Below are 23,962 nucleotides of genomic sequence, written 5' to 3'. Positions count from 1 at the left end.
GGGACCTCCCTGCCAGCCACACTCTCCCCTACAGAGATTCTCTTTCTGTCTTCTCTGTGCCATGGATGGAGGGTGCCTGTTTCTGTTGTCTTAGGACCAATGTACAGTTGACTCTTAAACACATGGCTTTGAACTGTGTGGTTCCACTTATATGTGGATTTTCTTCTACCTCTGCCACCCTTGAGACTGCAAGACCAACCCCTCCTCTCCCTCCTCCTCCCCAGCCTACTCAACGTGAAGATGACTAGGACGAAGACCTTAGTGATGACCCACTTCGACTTAATGAATAGTACATGTATTTTCTCTCTTCCTTATGATCTTCTTAATAACATTTTCTTTTCTCTACATGACTTTATAGTAAGAATATGCTATGTAATACAAATAACATACAAAATATATATGTTAATCAACTATTATGTTATTAATAATAAGGCTTCCGGTCAATAGCGGGCTATTAATAGTCAAGTTTTTGGAGAGTCAAAGTTATCCATGGATTTTTGACTGCACCCGGGCGCAATGCCCCTAACCCCTCACATTGTTCAAAGTTCAATTATACATGCAGGAGGACCTCACTGATGTCATGGTTACTATAGACGACCTGTGTCATAGAAACCGTCATGAAGAGTAAGGCACCATGTGTAGGGTCCTGCCACATGTCAATACTAGGATTACTTAGGTAGTGAATCAAATGGCTATTGTTTCTTTCGTTTTCTGTGCTGTTCAAAGTAGTGACTCAAGGAAAAACTGAAAAAAACTCATTCTTTCAGTCTTTTTTTTTTTTTTCTGCTCAGGGAAGCTTCACATAAGAAAGCATTAAATGCTATGACAGGTGATTGGAGTGATGGGAAATTAGCTAATAAGACACAAAGAGAACTCTGAAGAATACAGCAAGAGCAGATATAGGTAGTAGCCAGCATCTTCAGGTGTGAGACAGAGCACCCAAAGAAGGAGCAAATCTGGATGGGGATGACACCCCACCCACCCACGCACACACATCCATAGCTGAAATTCCTTGGGCCCTGTTGGAGAGGCTGGAGCTCACTGGATTAGGGAGGGGTTTGTGGAGGGTCTGTGCTGGTGGGACTCTCTGGAAAGCCACACTTAGGGTGCCAGGGAAAGGTATCCAAGGAGAGAAACTGCAACTCAGACCAGGATGGGAATCTGCCTAAAAGGTTGATGTGCTTGGGAGCTACCTTCTGGGGTACAGGAGGATGCTGCCACAAGGAGATGACATGCATCACAGGGCACTAGGGGAGGATACTGAGAGAAATCACATACCAAAACCAGGGAGAAATACCTCTTACTCCTCCAGTTTTCTCTAGTACCTTGTACTAACTAAGCTTAGCATTGTGTCTTGATTGGAGATCTTTAATCCTTCATATGGCTTCATGTTACTATCTTAGTATCCTTTCATTTGAACTTGAAGGACTCCCTTTAGCATTTCTTGTAATTCAGGTCTGGAAGTAACAAACTTTCTCAACTTTTATGTGGGAATGTCTTAATTTTCCTATCATTTTTGAAGGACAGTTATGTGGACATAGAATTCTTGGTTGACAGGTGTTTTTTTCTTTTTTTTTATTTCTTTGAGCACTTTGACTATATCAGCCCACTACCTTTTGGCCTCCAATGTTTCTGATGAGAAATTGACTGAAAAATCTCATTGAAGAGCTCTTGTATGTGACGTGTCACTTCTCTCTTGGTGCTCTAAGATTCTTTCTTTGTCTTTTGCCAGTTTAATTATAGTGTGTCCCAATGTGAGTTCCTGTATGTTTATCCTCCTTGGAGTTTGTTGTGCTTCGTAGATTTGTAGATCCATGCCTTTCTTCAGATTTGGGAGATTTTCAGCCATTATTTAAGTAATTTCCTACTCCCTTTTCTCTCTCTTTTCCTTCTAAGACTTCCATAATGTGTTCATCAGTCCACTTGATGGTGTCCCATAGACCCCCTACGTTCCCTTATCTTCATTCTTTTTTCCTTTTACTTCTCAGACTCAATAGTTTGTCTGTATTCAAGTTTGCTTATTCTTTCTTCTGCCTACTAAAATCTGCTTTGAACTCATCTGGTGGATTTTTTGTTTCGGTTGTTGTACTTTTCAACTCCAAAATGTATTTGTTTCCTTTTTATAATTTCCATCTCTTTATTGATATTCTCATTTTGTTTATACATGATCTTCCTGTCTTTGTCTATGTCTTCTTTTGCCTCTTAAGCATCTTTAAGACAGTTGTTTTAAAGTCTTTGTCTAGTAAGTCCAACATCTGAGGTTCTTCAGAGACAGGTTCTGTCAATATACTTTGTTCGTTTTTAATTTTTTTTTTTTTTTTGAGACAGAGTCTCACTCTGTTGCCTGGATTAGAGTGCCGTAGTGTCAGCCTAGCTCACAGCAATCTTAAACTCCTGGGCTCAAGTGATCCTCCTGCCTCAGCCTCTCAAGTTGCTGGGACTGCAGGCATGTGCCATGATGCCTGGCTAATTTTTTCTGTTTTTAGTAGCGACAGGGTCTCACTCTTGCTCAGGTTGGTCTTGAACTCCTGACCTCAAGTGATCCTCCCGCCTTGGCCTCCCAGAGTGCTAGGATTACAAGTGTGAGCCACCATGCCCAGCCTATTTTTTTCCTTTGAATGAGCCGTACCTTCCCATTCCTTTGTGTGTCTTGTGAATTTTTGGTGAAAACTAGACACTTGAATCTGATAATGTGGTAATTCTGGAAACAGAGAAACAAATTCTCCCCCTTCCCCAGGGTTTGCTTTCATTTGTTTTTATTTTTTTTGTTTTGTTTTGTTTTACGATTGGATTGGTAGAGGTGGGAGGTGGGGATGAGGGGGCCGTAGGCTAGATAAGGGCCCAAAGGAGACTTGGCCATGGGAGAAGTTGGACAGGGAGAAGCAGCAGCATAAGCAGGTCTGGAGGGAGACACGCCAAAGCACATGTGGCATCCCATGGGCTGCTGCCTCCGGGCCCTCTTTCTCCTGGATCCAGTTCTTTTATGTCACAACCAGTCTCCTGTCCACGTACCCACTGTCAGGTGTGCAGGTAACTGGCGTATGTGGGTCAGCTGGATGTAAAAGTGGAGAAATCAGTTGGTGGGAAGGGATGAAACTGAAGGTAAAATGAAGTTTGATGACAACACAGGAAGTTAATTACATAATGTGCACAGATGGCAGTCCACACCCTAAGGTATGTAGGAAATGTAGCTTCCTTTATTTTTCTAGAAACCAACCTAATTTGTGTTTTTAAACTCCCAGTTTATGTGGGATTCCTGTCACTTCAGATTTTGCCCCACTTTCCCTGAGCCTGCATCTCAGTTCTGCGAAGACGCATCTGGTCCTGCGGCATCCATATGGTATGTTAGTTTGCTGATGCTGCCGTAACAAAGTCCCACAAGCTAAGTGGCTTAAACAGCAGAAGCTTATGGTCTCACAGTTCCAGAGGCTGGAAGTCCAAGATCAAAGTGTCAGCAAAGCTGATTCTTCCGGCGGGCTATGTGGAGAATCTATCTCTGGACTCTCTACTAGCTTCTGATGGTTTGCTGACCATTTTTGGCATTCCTTGGAGTACAGACGCTTCATCCCAGTCTCTGTTTTCATCTTCTCAGGATGTTCTCCCTGTGTGTGTCTCCAGATTTCGACTTTTTATAAGGATAATTCATATTGGATTAGGGGCTCAGCCTCCTCTAGTATGATTCATTTTAACTAATTATAACCGCAGTGGCCCTATTTCCAAATAAGGCCACATTCTGAGATACTGGATGTTAGGACTGCAGCATATGAATTTTGAGGAGGACACAGTTCAGCTTGTAACACCTTGCCGTACAGCATCTGATGCATCACTCATTCCCTCTCTGGTCCCCAGTCATGGGGACTCACCTGTTGCCATGATAATATTTCTCCTGCTGGCGCACATGGCTCTCCAGGGCCAGGCCCTCTCTGCTCCTTCCACACTGTGCTCTGTGGCCCCTGGTGCCTGGCCCAGGGTTCTTGGGGAGGCTGTCTCAGGCTCCATCTACCTAAATATGCCGTGCAATCATTTCTGAGGTCAGCTGACCCACCCTCTCCCGGTCTTCTAGAGAGGAAGCGGAACACATGGCCCCTCTGCTCTCAGATCCCATAAGCCTTGTAGAGGTTTAGCCATTTTCTAACTTGGGCCTGTGTTGGAGACCAGAGCACAGGTCCCCACTAGGGGGTCACCAGTGTATATATTCTCCCCAGGCTGCCTCTACTCCCAGGGGAGGGAATTGTTTCCTGGAATATATGAAGTAGACAGAGAGGTATGAAGGGAGCCTTTCCTTCTTCTCAGGATGTTTTCTTCCAGGCCTCCTTCTGGAGCTGGCAGACTGTGGCCCGTGGACCAAATCTGGCTCACCACCTGCTTGTTTAAATATAGCTTTATTGAAACACAGCCATACCCATTCTCTTACATACTGTCTCTGGCTGCTTTTGTGCTACAGTGGAAGAATTAAATAATTACAACAGAAACTGTGTGGCTCACAAAACCAAAAATACTCATTATCTGGCCCTTTATAGAAAAAGTTTGTCAACCCTTGGTGTAGACTTACATGTGACAAAAGCCTGAAGACTTCTACCATATATCTGTCCCCTAAAGCGTGTTCACAGGGTGGCCTTGCCATCTGGATGTGAGAAATGGCAAGGCGAGAAAAAGAAATACCCAAAATGACATGGTTAATGTGTCAGAAATGTCATCCTGCCAACAGATGTGTGAAATTTGCGCACATTCATTGAGCAGAACAGTTGTGATTTGTGCTCTTTTCTCTCATATGGTGAATTTCAGTAAAAAGTATAGGAGGGAAAATGAGAAATCTCACTCCATCATGATGATCTTGGCATCATGGAGATGAACTGAACCATGGAGGTTGCCCAGGTCGCCCTGGGGCCTGGTGGAAGAGTGGGCAGAGCTCACACTCCTGGACTTGGCTGGTGACCACAGCCCGGGTATCCGGAACAGATTAAAACCCCAGTCTAAGCACAGAGCGTCCAGGACACAAGACTGCAGCACTGACCACCTGTGGTCTCACACGTGCCCAGCTGAAGGTGGCACAGCCAGGGCCTAACTTGTCTCTACCCAAAGCCCATGAGCAAGTGAACTCATCCTTCTTGTTCTTTTCACTATGAACACGAGCTGCTTATTTACTCGCCCTGAAACTTAGTGACCCCCAGAGCATAGCCAGGAGCCATTTAAAGGTCTTCATTTCAGAGAACAGCCCCCTAAACACACCCCCTTGCCAAAAAAAAATGTTCTTTGGGGTTTTCAGTGTTACCCATGGCCACATTTTAAGTTCAGATGAAAGACAATTTGTGGATCTTGCTGAACTGGTACCCTCCGCATTCTGTTTCCAGATGACCTTAGTTTACAGTTCTTGAGTGCATCTTTCTGATGTGTCGTCAGCATGGGTCTGAGATTGCTGAGATGTGGTCTGTGGAGGGGGTTGCTTTGGAAACCTTGCCCCGCATGTCCCCCTCCTTGTAAGAGAGACAAAAGCGGAGTGCCGCTGCTGTTCCACGGCCCAGTCTGGTTAATGCAGACCTTCTTCTTCTTTCTAGCCCTGGGCCTGGAGGCACACACTGCTTGGGGGCCAGTGTGGAGCATGCAGTCTGCGAGAACCCGCCCTGCCCCAAGGGTCTGCCCAGCTTCCGGGACCAGCAGTGCCAGGCGCATGACCGACTGAGCAGCAAGAAGAAGGGCCTGCTGACAGCGGTGGTGGTGGAAGGTAAAGGCATATGATGTGTCCTTGCGTGGTGACCTCCCTCTCTCCTCCCCAAGACCAAAAAAACCACCTAGGGAAACCCACAAAACACCCTCTCCCAAATCCACCCAACAGGACACTCCTGTCCTTGCACAAGTCAGCCACGGCCCCACTTCTTGAGCAATGGGGTTGAACTTGAATGACCCACCTCTCCGAGATCTCCCAGCGGCAGCTGTCGAGGCAGGCACAGGCCAGATGCATCCTGGGCCCCCACTTGCAGCAAGGCGGTGTGCTGGCAGCCTGCCCCCGGCACTGTGAGCTGAGGGACCTGGGACAAACTTTGAGGACAGTGAGGCCCTACAGGAGCACAGCAGTATGTCTGCTGTTCTGCTTTCCAATGTGGATACTTTCCTGCCTTTTCCTAGTTCATTTCGGATTGATTGTTACTCCTTGCCTGAGTGTTGGGGAAAATTTTGAGAACAGTTTACAATTTGGGAAAGATGTTGATAAGCACAGATCACATTTTCTTTCTAAGAACTTTCTCCCAAATCAGTAGGCCCTGCCCCCCTAGGATACTGCAAGCATTTCCAGTGGCTGATAAAATTCTAGGTGATGCATCATGTCAGTGTAGGATTTGTGATGTCTGTCTGTTATAGACAAGGACACCCCAGGACCTGGTTCAGGGCTATTTTCCACCTAAAACTGTTCTTCTTCAGGAAATGAGACTTTGTGTTATAATGACAACAGCATGGTCCCACTCACCAGCATACTACATGCCAGGCACACACCATCACATTTAATATGCAAAATAAGCTGTGCTGAGGATGAGAGTGCTGAGGTTACAGGACACGTCTGAGCTCCTGCAGCTGACAAGAAGCCAGGGTGGGAGCTGACCCCAGTTCCAGAGGAGTTAAAGGGACTCACAGAAAGTAGCCAGCTATCATCCAGCTCCCAGTATTCGAGCAAGACAGAAAGAGTGACTTTGTGGGTGCCGAGTGAGGGAGTTTTAAGAAGAACAAAAGCAACCGGGCCTGACTTTTAGACAGCCTCAGAAGTGTTTTGCAAAGAATGACATTCCGGTGCCAGGTCTTAGGTTTCCTCCATGTAACAGGAAGAACCTTTGAAATCCACATTCTGCGGTCTGCCGTTCCAAGTTCAAGTGTGCATAGCTGTGCGAGAGTAGGCCCAGGCATCGCTGGAACAGCGGCCTCAGATCTGCAGCTTTTAGCCCAACAACCTGGCCCATCCTCTTTGAGCTGACTTGCACAGTGACGTGTGACGTTCTAAATCATACAAGGTAATGCCAACCCACTCGGCTACAGACTCATTTTAAAGTATTGGGGAGCTCCCCAGACATTCTCCTTTTTATAAAAAAGAATACGACCTTCAGAGGCTGTGTACTGTAGCTGCACTGTCACTTAGCAGCAGAATTCAGGAGAAACACGGCCTTCACATCCTCGACTTTCCCCGCAGGTGAGGGAGAGAGGAGAGAGGAGACCTGCCTTCTCCCCGAAAGAATGCGTGCACCTGGAGGCACTTACCTGCATGGAGCAGGCCCTCGCCTCTCTCTGCCTGGCCCTGAACCTGACGCAGGAGGAGGGAGGAGGCTTCCTGCTGTGTCTGGCACATCCAGACCCCTAACCAGGAGCAAGATAGCACCAGAGAGAGCCGCCTCTCTCCAGCACGGTGGCCCGTTCCGATGAGAAGCAGCCTTGTTTTCCAAACCTTCAGCCATCCCCAAAATGTCAGATAAAGACAATTTCAGACCTCATTTCTGTCCTCTCCCACTTGGCAGGAGCAAGAAGAGATCAGGTTGAAGAGAGACTCACCGCTCTTTCCTTTCCACCCAACTATGCGCACGAAGTTGTTATTCTTTCCTCGGTAGCTTGCTTCAGTTTTCAATGCTCCGACATCATTTATTCAATGCAGAAATCCCACTTAAATGTCTGTTTTTCCACAGATTTCTCCAAGTCCAGGTTAAACGTCTATTTTCCTGCTAACCACTTTGGGATGGCTGAGCTCCTCGGTGGCCCTATCGTCACCGTGGCTGAGCCTCGTGTCTGCTGGGACCCTCTGTCTAGGAAGCCTCGCAGGGAGGCTGTTGGGGGAGCTCGTTGGGTTCAGAATGTGACTTTTCACCCACTCGCTATTTGGTTCTTTCTGCCCAAGTAATAAATAATCATCAGTAGAGCACCACCGCCTTTGATCCAAAAAGCACAACCCTATTTGATCAGGACAGCTAACAGGCAGTGAGTATTTTGCCTTTGAAGACGAGACCCCTGAGTTCAGGCCTTTGCAAGGGTAGCTCCAGACGTCCTCCTCGGGGGTGGAATTGTCATGACTTCTTGCCTATGTGGTTTCACTTCTCTCTCAAGTGTAAACAGAAGCCAGCATTTTCAGAAGGAGCATTTCACAAGGGTACAAACAAAATAATAAATGGCCAATTCAGAAGGCAGGGGGAGAATACAGATTATAAGTGTTCCTCTCAAAACTTGTTTTATAAAAGGCACAATTCTAGCTCGGCCGCGATAGGAGCGATTCCTGTGGTTGGGCTCCGGGCTCCTCTGAAGCCGCGATGACTGCCCTATTCATAGCATTGCTATCGCTGCGGAATTCTTTGGCCAGTGACGCACGGTTCAAGAAAGGGGAAGCTATACTTTTTGTTTTCTTTCTCTCTCTCTCTCTCTCTCTCTTTTATTTTTAAAGAATTCTTGCAGAGGTAGATTTTCCAAGGGAGGATTCAGGACCACAAATCCATACCACCTCCAACAGAAGACAAAGACTCTCCTTAGAAAATATTTCTAAGTGGAAAAGCCTTCAGACAGAAGCCCATAGAGATGGCCGGTCGCCAAACCCACCCCGATTCTGCTTTCCCCGCGGAATTTCATTGAAGTGGAAACCTTCAAGAGTTCAGTCTTCTCTGCCCAGGCCAGCGGGCCGTGGGCCCACTGAAGTGTCGGAGGGCCTGGCGAAGGCCGTGCCTGGACGTGACTGTGTGTTCCCAGCTCCTTCTCCCTGGCATGGCAGAACTCCCGCCCCCACCTGGGTCTGAGCCTCCACGGGGATGAGGGTGCGATGGGCAGGGCTCTCTGACGCCAGCTCAGAGCTGCTTAATGAAAAAGAGCGAAGTTGTTGCAAAGATGCCGCGTATCTCCCAGGACCACAGGGCCAGGAGGCTGGTCTGGGGCCAAGGCCTCTGAAGATGCGGGGACCTTCCCTCCATGGCCGCCACAGCTGGCATTTGGCAGTCACATCCTCCTGCGCCCACTGCAGATTGGCTTTCTCACAGCTCGTCCACGTGCACAGAGAGGACAACCCACAGCGCCTCTTGCGTAAACGCACATCTTATTCAGGTCCTTAGGGGCCAGGTATGGTTCAGAATTCAGAGCATTGTGCATGTTAGAAAGGTAATAACAGTGCATCAACTGAATATTAATACCCCTACTGGGACCCAGGGAAGCACCCCAGAGTCGACACGTGGACATCTCTACCAGGCAACCTGTGAATCTTCTCATTAAGGGGGATGCTAACACTACCAGGAGCCTCGTGTCAGTCCAGACTGGCTTTGCTGCCAAATATGTTTGCCACAAATGTCGGAGAATGCTTGTGTTCAGAGGTTTTGGGATTTCTGAATTACAGATAAGGGAGTGTAGCCTTCTTTTGGACCCATCAGCAGACATGACCTCTCTGTATCTGACTGTCAGTACTAAGTTCCCAGGAGAGAGACCAGGAATGGTCTGGCTGCAGACAGGTGCTCACTGCTGGTCTAAGCAGCTGAGGCCTGGCTCGGAGGCCATGGTGGGCAGCTCTGGGGATGGGCTGAGCAGCCTCCATGGTGCATGTTCCCACAGAGGGCCAGGCAGAGCTGGATGAGCACTGGGATGGCCTCAATTCAATGGGGTCTCTACTGTACTGAGACCTGCTAACCACCGGCAGAGACAGAGAACGGTGAGAATGCTAAGGGCCACAACCGTCCCCTCCACTGTGGAGCACCGGGAGGACCCCTCTGAGCCCCTGGCAGGCAGATATGATCGTGTGGAGCCCATCTCTCTGCCCTGTCTGTGGCTTCCCCTGACCAAACAGAAGTCCTGACCGACTCCAGCCTCAATCAGAATTCCATCTCAGCACACACCAGCCACGCAGGAGGGTTACTCCAAGCTTCTTTTCAAGTGTGTATTTGTATAACTTTTAAGAAAATGAGATCTCCTTCTATACTACTTGGAATGTAAGAGTGTTGACTCTGTGATCAAGGCTGAATCCCACCACCTCGTGTGACGTGCCAGAGATTAATTTCCCACCCAAGGCAGCCTGGAAGGAAATGGAGGATTTCGAGGGGCTCTGAGCCACCTTCTCATATATTCAAAGGTTATCTTCGGTGCCTTTGAGAGACAGTGCCAGACCTTGCTAGAGGTGTGGGTGTCCTGAATTCTGAGCAGAGGCCTCAGAAGAGGAGCCAGACAGACGGGGAGAATTCTGGCTGAGCAGAAGGAAGCCCCAGCTCTGGAGGCTGTTCTGGAGTCTGGCTGTCCCAGGCTGGCCAAGCCGGCAGGGCAGTGACTGCAGGTGGGGGCGTCATGGGCAGGTGGAGTTGAGTGGAGCTTCTTGCTGGGGTCATGGCCAGTATCCCCCCCTCCAGGGCTGGCCTTGGAGAGTCCCCACTTCTCTGACACTCACACCCACGAGCCCAGATACAACCTTCGTACCTTCCAAGTCTGGTCTTTCTAGCTCGCCTCAACGCAGCCTCTGCTTTCTACCCAAACCTCACTTCCCTCTCTGCTCAAATCAGGGTACGTACTCCAAAGCCAGAAACATTTCTGAAAATGGTGGTTTGTTGTCAGCGATGCCATTTTGCTCTTTGGTAATTGAGGCCCCCCGAGAGTTCTCCACTGAGAGAGCAAGCAGTGGCAGTGGAAAGAGAACCAGGCCAGGACCGAGAGGCCAGGGTGTGGCCTTGCCAGCCAAGGGACCCCGGCTGCCAGGCACATCCCGTGAGCCCCACGTGCACGTATATAGGATGGAACGACTATAGCACCCACCTGAAATGCATAGATACTACTTAACTGTACCACCCAGCACATGGTACATAACAAACATTATTTATGATTTTATCATCATTGCTGTCAACTGCTATTGAATGAATCACCTCCCACTACTGAGTCAGTACTTCAGTCCAAAGGTAATTAAAATCCACAATTTCAAACCACTGAGGCCAAGGCACCCTTCCTTCCAATTAAATATTAGAGGCAGGCCAGTGTATGGAGTAGACCCCACACTCGGCTGGGGGACTATATTTCTCCTAGCAGCTCCCCAAATACTCTGAGAATCTCAGGGCCCCAAAAGGCACCTCAACAATCTTGTCAAATGAGCCTCCAAGAGCTGATCTCAGTTTACGTCTCCATCTTTCATAGCTTTCCTTCCGCCGGCCACCTTTTTGGCTCTTTCCCTGTACATGGAAGGGAGGACAACTGCCCCTGGCCCGCCAGCGCAGGAAATGAGTCATTCCTTCCAGGTTACGCCCGGCCTTCCGACAGCTCACATCAGCCCTGTCTCAGGGGACGTGTCATGTTCTGCCTCATCCTGGGTTTGCTGTGCACTTGTCCATGAGCCCCCCAGGGCCTTGAAGAGCACACATCACTCATCTTTCCCCAGCAGTGCCCACAGAGTGTGTGTTGAATGAATAACTGTTGGTGCGTTGTTACTTTGCCAACCTTAGGAAGCTGGAGGTCTCTAGTCTACTCTTCAGAGCAGATTTTCTTCCCCCACAACTAATGGGAAGAACTGAGGCCAGCGTTTCCACCACACCCCCGGAGCTTCCTTCTAGTGCTCTGAGACAAGACTTGCCACCAAGCATTTTGACTGGCAGAGCTCCATGGGAGGAGGCTCTGGAAAGCCACTGGACACAGGGGTGGTTTAGTCACTCAGTCACGAGAGCCCCAGAGGCTGGGTGAGACGGTGCATGTGCTCTGATGAGAACACTCCGCTGGGACGCTGAGCTCCTCCAGGGCTAGGTCAGCTGCAGAAGCCTTTCTCTGCCCCTACCCTTGTTAGCCCCAGGCCACCGGAAGAACCCACTGGGGGAGGGTGTGGGTGGGGACAAAGGGCCTGGCAAGGCGGCGTGGAGGTCTTTGACTCTTGGGAGCCCTGTGCAGAGCAGTCACATGAGTGGCACTAGGTGACGGAGAGAAAGAGAGAAAGGTGTGTTCCTCTTGCGCAATTACTTATAGAAGAGCAAAGTCCCCTCATTTGTTCAAAAATACACACTGAGTCCGTATGTGAGCGTGGTCCTGGGCTCAGTCTGGGGCCAAAAGATGAAAACTTGGTCCCCTGCCCTCTAGGGCTCCCAGCTCATCAGTGCTTCAGTCTGAAGGTAATAGAAATTCATCCCGGTCACACTCCCTCTGCAGTGGGACCTGCCTTATGATAAATCGCTTGATATACAGGAGGCGCCCGACAGTTATACAACAGCAGGCTGATAGCCAGGGCTTTAATGGAGGCGCGCGCAAGTCCGTGTGGCGGTGCGTATCCTGCCCACGTCAGAGATGGCATGAGAGGGGCAGCTCTGGAGCAGAAGCTTCCAGTGTGGTGGGATCCTTCTAGAAGGCCAAGGTAGGAGGGATTTCCAGGCAGAGAGAACGGCCCAGGCAAAGGCATGAGAGAGCTGGGTGTGTTCTGTGGTTCCAGGAGCAGCAGAAACCGGGGTCCCATCCTGTCTCAGCACAGGACTCTCACGAGTTTTCTTAGCAGCCCACATGTCCCCTCTCTGTGCCTTAGCCCCACCCAGTTTGTTCCAGGACCTCTGTGCCCCACAGCACAGTTCTGCGGCTGTTACCAGCAGTTCCGGGCTGTTAATACGCTCAGCAAAACTTCTGCCGTGGAGATCCCATGGGGCCCACTCCCCCGCTCAAAGTCATTCTCGTTCACCCTCCCCTCCTTCCCATACTCCTCGTCTTCCCCACCATCCTCTCCTTCCCACCCTCCCCATCTTCTCCAGCCCCCTCTTCCTTCCCCACTCCAGCTGCAAGAGTAGCTCCTAGGTTCACCCTTGACCCGCCTTCAATTTACAAAGACGTTAGCACACAACTATGCCTTTGTTCAGCCTGGCTGCTTATGCCTTAAGGGAGAGGAAGTGCTGTATCTTTGCAGAGGTTCAAGAGAGCAGGAGAAGAAGCCCCACAGCCTCTGACCTGTGCTGTCATTCTCTTGAGGCCCAGGGCCTTTTTCCCTGTGCTGCATCTGGTGTGTAGATGGAGCATGAACCCGAGGACATGCACTAAGATATCATGACCTTTATTTACCTGTGCCAACCTCTCTTCCCTGGGGCTTCCCCTTGCCCACGCGTTCCTGCGCCCTGCATGGCCCACACGCCCCTTCCCACGTCAATGCCCACCAACCTTTCCCTCCTCAGATAAGCCGTGTGAACTCTACTGCTCACCCCTCGGGAAGGAGTCTCCGCTGCTGGTGGCCGACAGGGTCCTGGATGGCACACCCTGTGGGCCCTACGAGACTGACCTCTGTGTGCACGGCAGGTGCCAGGTGATGTGCTTTTGTCTGTGTCCTTGGTGGGGCTCTGGAGGGAGGCTCCCTCTCCCCAGAGGGGGCTTGCAGTGGAGCTGAAGCCTGGGGAGACCTGGAGGAGTGGATTAACTCGAGAAGGGACCCAGTGCTGCTGCCTCCTGCAGCCAGCGGCACCCGGTGTGCCACCTGCCCTTAGCAGTGACTGAACACAGGCGTCTGGCAGGTCCCCGGCAAGCCAACAAGGAGTTGAGGTGGCTGAAAGAACAGGAGCAATCTGATCTTTTCAAAACTTTTAAAATTGCTTTAGACTTCAAGACCGACGGAAGGGTAGGCAGAGTGCTAAGATGAGGCGGGGGGGTGGGGGTTGGGGGGCGTTATATGGGCAGGCTGTGCTCTGCGTCCTTGCGAAAGTTCTAGTAGAACTGAGCAGATTCCTTTGCAGGTGGCACCAGGGCAGGTAGATATGCCTGGTTTGGGGGAGCACTCTGCCCAGTGGGATACAGTCCCCAACTCCATCCTCACGTTGGATGTCTGTAACGCATTAGAACAGTGATAAAGTCATTTAAGCAGACGGAGAGAGAAAGGAGGGAAGGAAGAAGAAAGAAAGGAAGCTCACTCTCCACCTGCATTAACTCTGCCGGAGCTCAGGCCCACCTGTAGCCCGTGCCCTCCCCAGGTAGTGCTCCTGGCCTGGGGTAGCAGAGGTGCCCCTGTGCTCCCTGTTTGTCCATGAGAACGGGCGTCTCCTGATGTGGTGCAGCAGCTGGAATTGGTGGGGGGTGTTGGGGGTAGGGCAGCCAAGGTGAATATTTTCAGTGCCTAGAGGGGCGTGGCTCAGGCGATGCCACCTGGATTATACCATAGGCACCATATATTTCCAGATCAATCTGGACGTGTTGTGAGAGAGCCCCAGCGTCTTAGTCCACTCGGGCTACCGTAACAAAATACCACGGGCTGGGCAGTGTATAAACAACAGGAACTTGTTGCTCGCGGTTCTGGAAGCTGGAATATCAGGGTCAAGGCACAGGTGTACTCAGTGTCTGGTCGGGGCTTGTTTCTCATAGATGGCATTTTCTCCCTGTGCCCTCGTGTGGTGGAAGGGGCTGCCAAGCTCTCTGTGGGTCTCTCTTATGGGGGGACCAATCCCATTCATGAGGGCTCTACCCCCAGACCTAATCACCTCCCAAAGGCCCCACCTCCTAACACCATCACCCTGGGAGTTAGGATTTCAACATAGGAATTTGGAGGACACAAACATTCGGACCACAGCACCCAGGGAGCCCTCTCTCCTCAGTCATGGATGCCTGTTCTCGTCATCATTGCAGTCACCTTCCCAGAACCATGTCCCCAGCAGGTGAGCCCACTGAAACCCATCAGAGATGGCAGCTGTCAGAGTTTGGATCAGGCGGGTCGGTGTCAGGATGGCCGTGCATTCGGCGTAGAAGGGAAAACCAGGTCTTTCCTCCAATGTTCACGCTTCCCTGGCCTCGGTTGACCAGCCCCTCTGTGAGACTAACCAAGGAGTCTGCTTGTCAAGGGCCATGGAGGGGCCTTCTGAGTGTATTTGGAAGAAGGAAACTGCTTCCCAGGAGCCGTGTGGCTCTTGGTGCTGCAGTCCCCACACCCTCCAAAGTTACTGCTCAGTTTCAGGGAAATCTTAAAAACATTGGGAAAAATGGAAGTCCCCAGGGTCATGGGGAAGAGGACTGTCATGCCAGATACTGGCCTGCAAACCTCATGTCCGCTTGCCCACGTGGGCAGCAGACCTGCCTCATTCCCTTGGCTTCCAGGGTGCCTAGCAGAGAACGTAACATCAGTGTTTTGGTGCATGAATGAAAAACAGAATAAAAGGAAGGCAGACAGACATAAAGACAATTTCTGGGGTGATTCTTGCAGCAAACCATTTCAGCCCAAGTGGATTTTTTTTTTTTCCCTGCAAAGTCCAAGCCAGTTCCAAACTTGGATTTTTCGGGGAAAAGTTTGACAAAATCCAGACTCCTTTGTCGCTGCCTGGCTGTGTTATCGAATCGGGTAGGTGCGGGTGATAAACGCTCAGTGCCCGACTGTGTCGGCAAGGCTGCCTCCGTGGGGAGGAGGCCACGATGAGTGGCTGAGCCTAGCCCTCAGGGATGCTTCCTTGTAGCAAAGAATGTTCAAGGCCCAGCCCCTTGGGCAGCGTTAACAAAGCCCTCCCTTATCGTTGTTACCGAATCAAGGCATTGCTGACAGTTCTTGGTAAGCCTGCTAGCGTGCCAGGCGCAGTTTATTTCCTTCCTAAATTACACACTGCGTGGGCTATCCTGCCCAATGCCTTACATTCCTGGGGTAACAGCTGCCCAAGTCAGAGCTCTCGTGCCCTTTACAGCAACACCGGCTGAGCCACCCCCAGCCTCTTGCCTGCGTCTTCTGCAGAGTTCGTGCCCACAGAGAGGCATTTCTAAGAATCCTGCAACTCTCTAGCCAGTGAGGTCTGTCTTACTGGCTGGACATAATTTCAGCTTTAAGTGGTTTGTGCCAATGGGCCCCTTCCATGACCTTGGTTTTAATCACAGCCTTTCCGACTAGGGAATCTTCCCCACACTGTCAGCATGGTACCAACAATGAAATCTTCAGTCCTGCAGTCAGTGGAACAAGGGCAAGATGCCACTCGAGGCATTTGAATAGCCTTAAGTCTGTGGTCTTCGGGGCACCATTGAGCCTGTCCCGCACTTGGGTGTTGTCTCAGTCAGTTCAGGCTGCTGTAACTGAATACCGTAGGCTGGGTGGCTTATAAACCACAGACGTTTATTTCTCAGCATTCTAGAGGCTGGAAGTCCGGGTGTGGCTGGGTGCTGGTGAGGGCCCGCTCCCGTGTTGCAGGCTGCTGACTTCTCGCGTCCTCGTGTGGCACGAAGAGAGCTGGCTCGTTCTCTAGCCTCTTCTTACAAAGGCACTGATCCCACTCGTGAGGGCTCCACCCTCCTGACCTAATCACCCCACAAAGGCCCCACTTCCCAAGACCAGCACATTGGGATTCGAGGTTTGCCATATGAATTTTGGGGGGACACAAACATTCAGCCCTCTGCAGGTGTGATGGGAATGACACTGGAGCACATGCTGTCCTGTTCCCAGACCTCCCTCCCCCAGGCTGTCTCAGCACCTCCTGTCATCATCGTTGTGTGTGTTGGTACCTGCACTGAGCCTGGCACTGACCAGCACAGCCATTAAGGCCCTGAGGTGCAGGTGAAGGCGCCTGTCACCATGCCCCATGGTTGTCTCACTCCTCGGGAACCTCGCCCTGCTGATGGGGAGGCCCTGCTGGCCAGTTCTCAGAAGCCCCATCTCCTGGATGCATGCGCCCTGGTGACCTGCTGCTCCAGGCAGTCCGCCAGTCCTCGCACAAGGGCCACCATCCTGGTAGGTGACAGCAGCACCTGGCTGCAAGCACCTCTCAAGGTTAAACCCTAAGAAACAACTTGCTTTCTGAACGAAGTTAAAAACCATCTGTAATTTTTTAACAGTACCCTTTCTTCAGAGACATGCTGTAAAGATGAATCTTAACCCAACCCTAAATCAGTTCTCATACAACTCCAAATTATTAATCACAGTTAATGAAGTTGTACCATAAAAATTGAGCATACTTAAATAAGATCATAAATACAAATACAGTATTTATGCCTTGTTGCGGTATTTGCCAAAATGGGATGTTCTGGATTCCTGTGGTATTTGTGAGTAAGGCAAGGAAAATTGGTTGAAGACAATAATAGTAATGGTCATTTTAAAAATCTCAGGGGTCTATTGAGTAGATGATCTGTATCTATTCCTAGATATAATCATCTAATGCAACGGATAAATGGTAGAAAACACTCACATTTTCTATAAGACAGTACTTGCAGAAACAGTGCCACGACTTGCTTACTAGCTTTTCCCTCTGTTCCCTTCAGCTATAAATTTTTGCTATTTTTGGGTAGCTGAAGGAATTCTGGGAAATTTTGAGGAACATAGTAACTCGTTGGTAGGGGATGAGAGGCTCCAAAATGGCATTTTGAGTAGATTCCACCACGCTCCAAATAGCAGGCTGATTCAAACCATAACATGAAACATGGAAATACCATTTTATTCTGTTTTTATGAGGACTGAATTAAGTTTCATTTCAGTGAGTCACAAATTACTTAACATGCTGAAATTAAACTTAACAGCACTCATAAAAGTGGGAGGGAATTGGGGGAAAGAAACGCAAACATTGTATATTTTTCAGCAAGTCCCTATAAATCAGGAGTCCCATCATTAGTAATTCCTATTATTGGCCTCCAGTGGCAAAGAAAGCAAGATAGTAAGTCTGTCACCCACAACTTGCCTCTGGAGCAACTGACATACGATAAGCGAGTCCAACAGACGTATAGCTCTACCCTTTGGACGGCGGACAGGGCCAAGTATACCTGAGATCCAGACACGCTTGGCTGTCCTTTAGCACTTTCCTGCTTTATGTACACTTGTAGCCAACATATTCCAATTCGGGTCATACTTCCTTGGGACCGTAATTTGTGTTCATATCCTGGGCTTAATGAATACCAAACCAAAACACCTTCAGGGCCTGTAGGCTTCCTCAGTGGAGGAATTGTGTCTGGTTCATCTATGTGCCCTTGGCTGGCTCAGAGCAAAGCCTTTGATTGCATGTGGAAAAAGGAAAAGAAAAAAAAAAAAGTAGATGGATGGGTGGATGGATTACCTGTTCTTAGAATTTCAGTTGTTGTGGAATCTGGAGCCCATTTCAAGGGACCACTTTCATTATCAAGAATTTATTGGCTTCCCATTTTGCGTCCAAGGTGTATTAGGCATGTGGAATTACTGGTGGGATTTAGGAGAATTGTAAGAGACTCTGGCCTCAGAATACGCCCATGTAAAGAAGAGGTAATGAATATGCAGGGCAGTGGGCCTAGCATTTGTGCTTGGGTCTGCATTTCTTCGATGCCCTCCTACTTCCTGTCTTTCCCCTCGTCATGACTCTGTAGCTGATGTCTCTGAGGTGTGTGACTGTGGGCGCCTCAGACCTTTATGGATAGCATGCCTACAACTCTAAAGTCATTCCCTGCAACCCTGTTTTTCTGATGAACCTCCCCTAGCAGCTTCTGGATGAAGCCAGCAGACTGAGCCATGTGTTCTTGCCTCTGCTATCCGGGACTCCACAAACCATAACAGTGAAGAGAAGCAGAGGCCTCTACACAAAAGGAAGATTCCACATCTTTCTGGAGGATAAAGGTGGATGGAAGTGTTGTTGAACGAACAAAGCAGCAGAGGCCAGAACCGGAACAAATGGAAAGTTGCAACCAAAAAAAGCGCAACTCAAGAGTCTTGGACCTGGGAATGGAAGTGAAGAGTGGGCTAAAAACAAAGAGATGAGTCTGGGGCTGCACCCCACATGGCTGACAACGGCTGGCCCTGCTCTCGGAGCTTGCCGGGCTGTTAGGGGCTCCTTTCCAAAGTCATGGGATGAACTGTTCAAGGACAGCCGGAGGAGAGGGGTGGCTCTGTGCTGAGTACAGCACTCAGTCGTCTGAGTTCAGGGGTAGATTCTGGCTTCCTTCTCACTGGTGCTGAAAGGAAACCTACCACACAACACCGCCTACCTTTAAATATAGCTCTCCCTCATTCAGCCCTTCTGTTTCTCATCCTCAGATGTGAGTGGCAACCAGAGATCATCAGCTCTTTGAAGAAAACCAGTAATATGAGTGAGAAAGACCAAGAAAAACAGAAAAGCTAACCCTAGCAGAAAATTGAGATAATGATAGAATTCTGTGTTTAGCGAAACTATCAACCAAGCATGCAGGCAAACTAGTGTGATGTTGAGACCCGGAATTCAGAAATTTTACTTTCCATGCATCCATTCTGAAGAAATTACATGTCGTCTCACAAAACAAGGATGAAGTCAAGCAAGAGGAGTATAAGCCCTGCAGGCCCTGGTGGAACTCACGCAGGAGCCCAGTAAATCCCGGCATGACAGCTCCACAGCTGGCCTGAAATCTACATGCACTTAAAAGCCAAATAGGTCAATGACCTCCCTCCAGCAGAAGAGATAGAATGAGGCAGCAGTTGGAAGATAGCTACTAAGTTGAAGAAAGCAAGTACTACTTATTCCAGCCAGAAAATAGCCAACCAAACAAGGACCATCAAAACCTGTACGAGAAAATCCTAATTCAAATAGGAGGAAACTCACCCACCCAAGTTGATAAGGGTCGTCATGTTTATGCACTTGCTGAACACACAGAGTGTGCTCAACACCACACCAACCACTGTGTGCAGGGAGTTGGGAGAGACGACAGGGAATTATCAGACACAGCCCTCCCCGTGCTTGCAGTCTGTCGGGAAGACGACACACACGTGGAAACCCAACAACCAGAGCGAAGGCATGACCAAGAGCCAATGAGAGATTCAGACGTGGCAGAAAACACATAGTGTGGAATCTGATTTGTGCATGTGTCAGGTATTTGTCAGGCACATTCCGTGTGCTGTGTGCCAGACACTGTACATGCTGGGCTTCCATGGAAAGCGGGACAGAGAGGATCCCTGTCCCTGTGCAATGTACAGACCATGTAAGCCCACAGACGTGATCACTCTAGAGATGGGGATGTATGAAGAAGAAAATAGTGTCCTTGCAAGACCACGTAGGGGACTGTGGTTGAGCACTGTGAACAGGTGGCATGGCAGGTCTCTCAGAGGAGAGAGCATTTGAGGAAGAGCCAGGCTGGCAGAGAGGTGGGACAGAGAGCTCCAGGCAGAAGGAAGCAAGAGAGAGGCTGGTGCATCCCAGGAATGGGGGAGGTTTGGGGTGGTCCAGGGGGCAGGCCTGGCACAGAAGAGTAAGGACCCAGGCAGACTCTGGGTTTTATTCTGAATGTGATGGAGGAGTGAAGTGATCTTGGTGATGCAGAGTTGACTCTGGTGACGCACCAGGGGATCCCAGGAAATCAGTTAGGAGGCTGTTCTGGCAACTCATCTAGCTGAGAAGTGACATTGTGCTCGCAGGCATGAGGCTGGGAAATGGTTGGATTCTGTGTACATTTGGAGGGGAAGGAAGGAAAGCTGAGTTGGCGAGCAGTTGGGATGAGATTACGAAGGGTCTTGAACTCCTAATATGGACATTGCTGGTAGGCAGTGGGGATCTGTGGCCACAGATCTTCTCACGTGACAGCTAATCTGGCAACAGGCAGGGAGAAAAATGGTCCAGTAGTTCATGTCCTGAGTAAGAAGGGTCTAAACCAGGTAGTAGTCAGGAACGTGGAGAAGAGACAGACACTAGAGGTTTTCAGGGGGAAAAGCCTGGACTCAGCAATTGACTGGATCTGTCAAGAAAAGGAAAAGTCAGAGTGGTTTGAAGGTTTCAGGCCTGGGTGCCTGTCTGTCAGTTCCAAGAGGGTAGCAGGGGGTGTCCAGCTGGAGTTAAGAAGTCAGGAGGGAGCCGCTGCAGAGAAGTTGGCCCACTGTGCCCAGTGGCCAGGGAGAAAGGCCAGGGAGGGTGCTCAGCAGACGCTCGGTAGCGTCAACCAGGGTGGCGGGGGGAGAATTGGGTTTAAGGGTTGTCTGCAGGAGAGTGATGGTTTAAATCCAAGGAGAAAGTAAAATTGCCAAGAAAATTAAAGAGAAGCAGAAGGAGCAGGGAACCCCTGGGGGGCTGTGCACTTTCAGGGAGTCTGGGAAGCAAGAAGAGGGTGGAGGAGCAGTCCAAGGCAAGAGCATCCCAGACGCCCGCCCTCACTGGTCTCCGTGCCGCCTTTGGGCACGTGCTCTAGGGTGTCCGCTTGTTTCCATGTTGGCGCCTCCCTGTGTCTTACATATCTTTATTCCAGGCAGGCACGTAACAGGCATTTGGTAACTGCTTTGGATGAACAAATATCTTACGTACAACTGAAGACAGGGTGGGCGTTACACCATGGCAGAGGCTACGGAGCAAGAGGTCCCAGATGAGGATGGAGAAGTGGCACTTGATGTGATGACAGGAGGCTGTTTGTCACCAGTAGTCTTCAGTAGGGGCAAAATTCTGGGGGTAGAATACAGGACTCAGATGGTTGAAGACCGATATTTCCCACTTCTGGAAGCAATGGCACACTGCCCACGGCCACCCTGGGCCCTCCTCCAGCGGCGCGGGTCTGGGCGCTAAAGCTTTTCTAACTATATTGAGCGTGTTTCACGGGAACTGTCTGGACCAAAAAGAACCTGTGCTTTCCCCACCAGTTCCATTCCGACCTGTGCCTTTGATTATGTCACAGGGCATCACTGTCACATGTGCCCTGAGGCGGCCAACGGCACAGCGCCCAGTCCAGCAGATGCTGACCAGCAACTTTAAGGCCATATTGAAAGCTCAGAAATGGGGGATGAGAATTCCTAGTGTAGGTAGGAAAGTAACTAAGGATCTCCAGGATAACGTGGGGAGACTTTAGAGCATTTATCGCTTGGAGTTCTCTCGGGTTTGGTCGTCTTGTTCTCTTGGGACACCAAGCCTCCTAAGTATGATCATTAAAGCTCTTCCAACGTTCAGAATCAGCGACTTCAGTTGTGTCCTATGGTAGCTTCCACTTGGAAAAAAGCCCAGTCCCTGACAAGAACACTGTAGTTACTGCCTGCACTGACTGCGGCAAAGGGAGAAAATGGCCCCGGGGCAGATGCGTTCGGCTGTGGCCCGTCGTCAGCCCTCAGGGTTCAGACACAGACATCCCTGCACACCCTGCGTCCAGATGCAGACGGCGCCTAAGGCATTGCCAAGCAGAGTGCACAGAGCACATGGACCTGTCCCACCCCTGGATGACCTGCAGGATTAACCGGAAGGGCAGCCCTGCGTGCATCCCTGTCTGTACCTGACCTGAAAAGTCGTCTTCGCTGGGGCCGGGGGAGACTATCTGGACCAAACGGGATGTTTACTTAGAGCATCTAGAAGCTGTTTAATCAGGAAACCCCAACTGAGGTGCAGGACAGGGAACCGGACGTGAAGCCAGAGACTCACTACCACCAAGCAAGAGTGTAGGTTTGAAATAAGAGGAGGCCAATGCGGGAAGGCCTAGAGCTGAGAGAACCTGGGAGAGATGGGAAGGCCCAGAGCCGGCCAGAACAGGGACAGCCCCTGTAATTTTATACTGAGCAACTTTGCAGCCGCAGCTAGCAGTGCAGGTCAGGAATCCAGGCAGCCCCTGCAACGTGCTCCAGGTTCAAGGTTTCCCTCCAGGTCACTACTGGGTGGCCTGCCCTGGCGAAGCATCACAGTCGGTGCCCCCTCATCTTGATGTGTCGCCTAACTGCCCCCAGCTGCCATTCAGTCTGCTCTTCTCCAGTCCTTCCTTGCCCGGACTCCTCTGGCTCCTACAGCCTCCACGTTTTCCCTTTTCCTGTTTTTGTGCTCACTTTGAGCAAGTTTGTCTTCTCCTTTTCAGTTTTCACAGTGGTCATTTTTAGACTAACTTGCTGTGTTCTTAGACTATCTTAAACGCTTTACTGAAATGTGTCCAGTTCTGCTGTTGTTTTTAGACACACAGTCGTAATTTCCCATTGAATCCTTCCCAAAGAAATAAGAGGATCCAAGGATGAGACTTTAAGACTATTAAATATGAAGAATATTCCTCTCTTCCTTCGGATAGTGTGCCATGGTGCTGTGGTTCCCGTGGTGTGGTCCCAGGCCAGCCGCAGCAGCGTGGCCTGGGAGCTTGTTAGAAATGCAGATTCTCAGGCACGCCCAGCCCTCCTGGGTCAGAGACTCTGGGGCTGGGTCTGTGTTTAGCAGCCCTCCAGGTGAGGGCTCGGTTTGGAGCCTCAGTGGCGTGAGGAAGCAGAGGATCCCGGTTATGTCTGGGAGGCGTGGGCCTCCCAGGGATCTGAGTGCAGCCAGCTCTGCTCCAAGTCCTGCCTGCAGGTGGGAGTGGGTGTGAAAGGGAAGCACGTTGCCTGTTCGCATCCAGGCATCGCAGCAGAGTGCTAAATCACCTCCACCAGCATTACTGTGGTGCCCGATTTCTGGCTGTAAAGCATTTTACAGTCTAAAGCACTAATATCTAACTTGGGGTGCAAGGCAGTGGGAAAAACCCAGTTCTTGTTCTGGAAATACTCACTTTAAAGGAAAAAATGTGGAGGGGTATTGAAGCAATTTAACTAGTAAATAAACACCCGCTGTTTGCCATAACATGAACTTATCTTGCAGAATACAAAATTCTCATGCTTTTTTAAAAAAAAAAAAAAAAATAAGAGTTCAAAACCTTTTTCTACTTTTCATGAAACTTGGGCTGTGCTTCCCAGACCCACCTAAGGTAGAGGCTGCCTCTCCTCTGCTCCCAGATGTGCTTGTGAGAAAGGTTTCAGACACGGAAGCTTTTTGTGGACTGGTTTCCCCACCTGAGAAACGGGAGGCCCAGCCCTGCCTCAGTGGTCTCCAGGCTTCCCCACCTCAGTAGGAAGGTCTGTGGTTTCTGTTGTATGTTCTGAGACTATCGGTTGTTTCAACCAAGATACAGGTGACCCCTGCAGCTCCGAGGGGAGCACTAATCACGTGGAATCAGGGCCACACCAGGTGGCATGAGGGTGCAGGCTTCACTCCCTACCCGGGCCTCTGCCCCAGGCAGCCAGGGCTTTAGGCCTCAGGGTGACTTCCGTGGGCACTTTTGCCTTCATGGGCTCCCTTCCCCAGAACAAATAAAAAATATATATGACAGCTATGTGGGCATGAAGGCAAATCTAATCCAGGCCAGATTCTACTCATTTGTTTCTCTTCTGATTTTAAAAGGAGTTCAGATA

The 23,962-nt window shown here is 50.0% G+C and overlaps 1 protein-coding gene across 1 annotated transcript in view; it reads left to right on the top strand.

Annotated features, from left to right (window-relative positions):
* LOC105808925 (A disintegrin and metalloproteinase with thrombospondin motifs 17) overlaps window positions 1-23,962 on the top strand; it is a 223,642-nt gene that overhangs the window by 188,181 nt on the left and 11,499 nt on the right. Inside the window, exons 13-14 of the mRNA XM_012642686.1 lie at window positions 5,556-5,722; window positions 13,104-13,231. Of these exons, the coding sequence (XP_012498140.1) occupies window positions 5,556-5,722; window positions 13,104-13,231 (295 nt within the window). The remainder of the gene's footprint in view (window positions 1-5,555; window positions 5,723-13,103; window positions 13,232-23,962) is intronic.

The sequence above is a fragment of the Propithecus coquereli genome, unplaced genomic scaffold, assembly GCF_000956105.1.
Source record: "Propithecus coquereli isolate 6110/MARCELLA unplaced genomic scaffold, Pcoq_1.0 Scaffold184, whole genome shotgun sequence".
In the NCBI taxonomy this organism is placed as follows: domain Eukaryota; kingdom Metazoa; phylum Chordata; class Mammalia; order Primates; family Indriidae; genus Propithecus; species Propithecus coquereli.
Note: the sequence above shows the minus strand (reverse complement) of the source record. Positions and strands in the feature narration are given on the sequence as shown.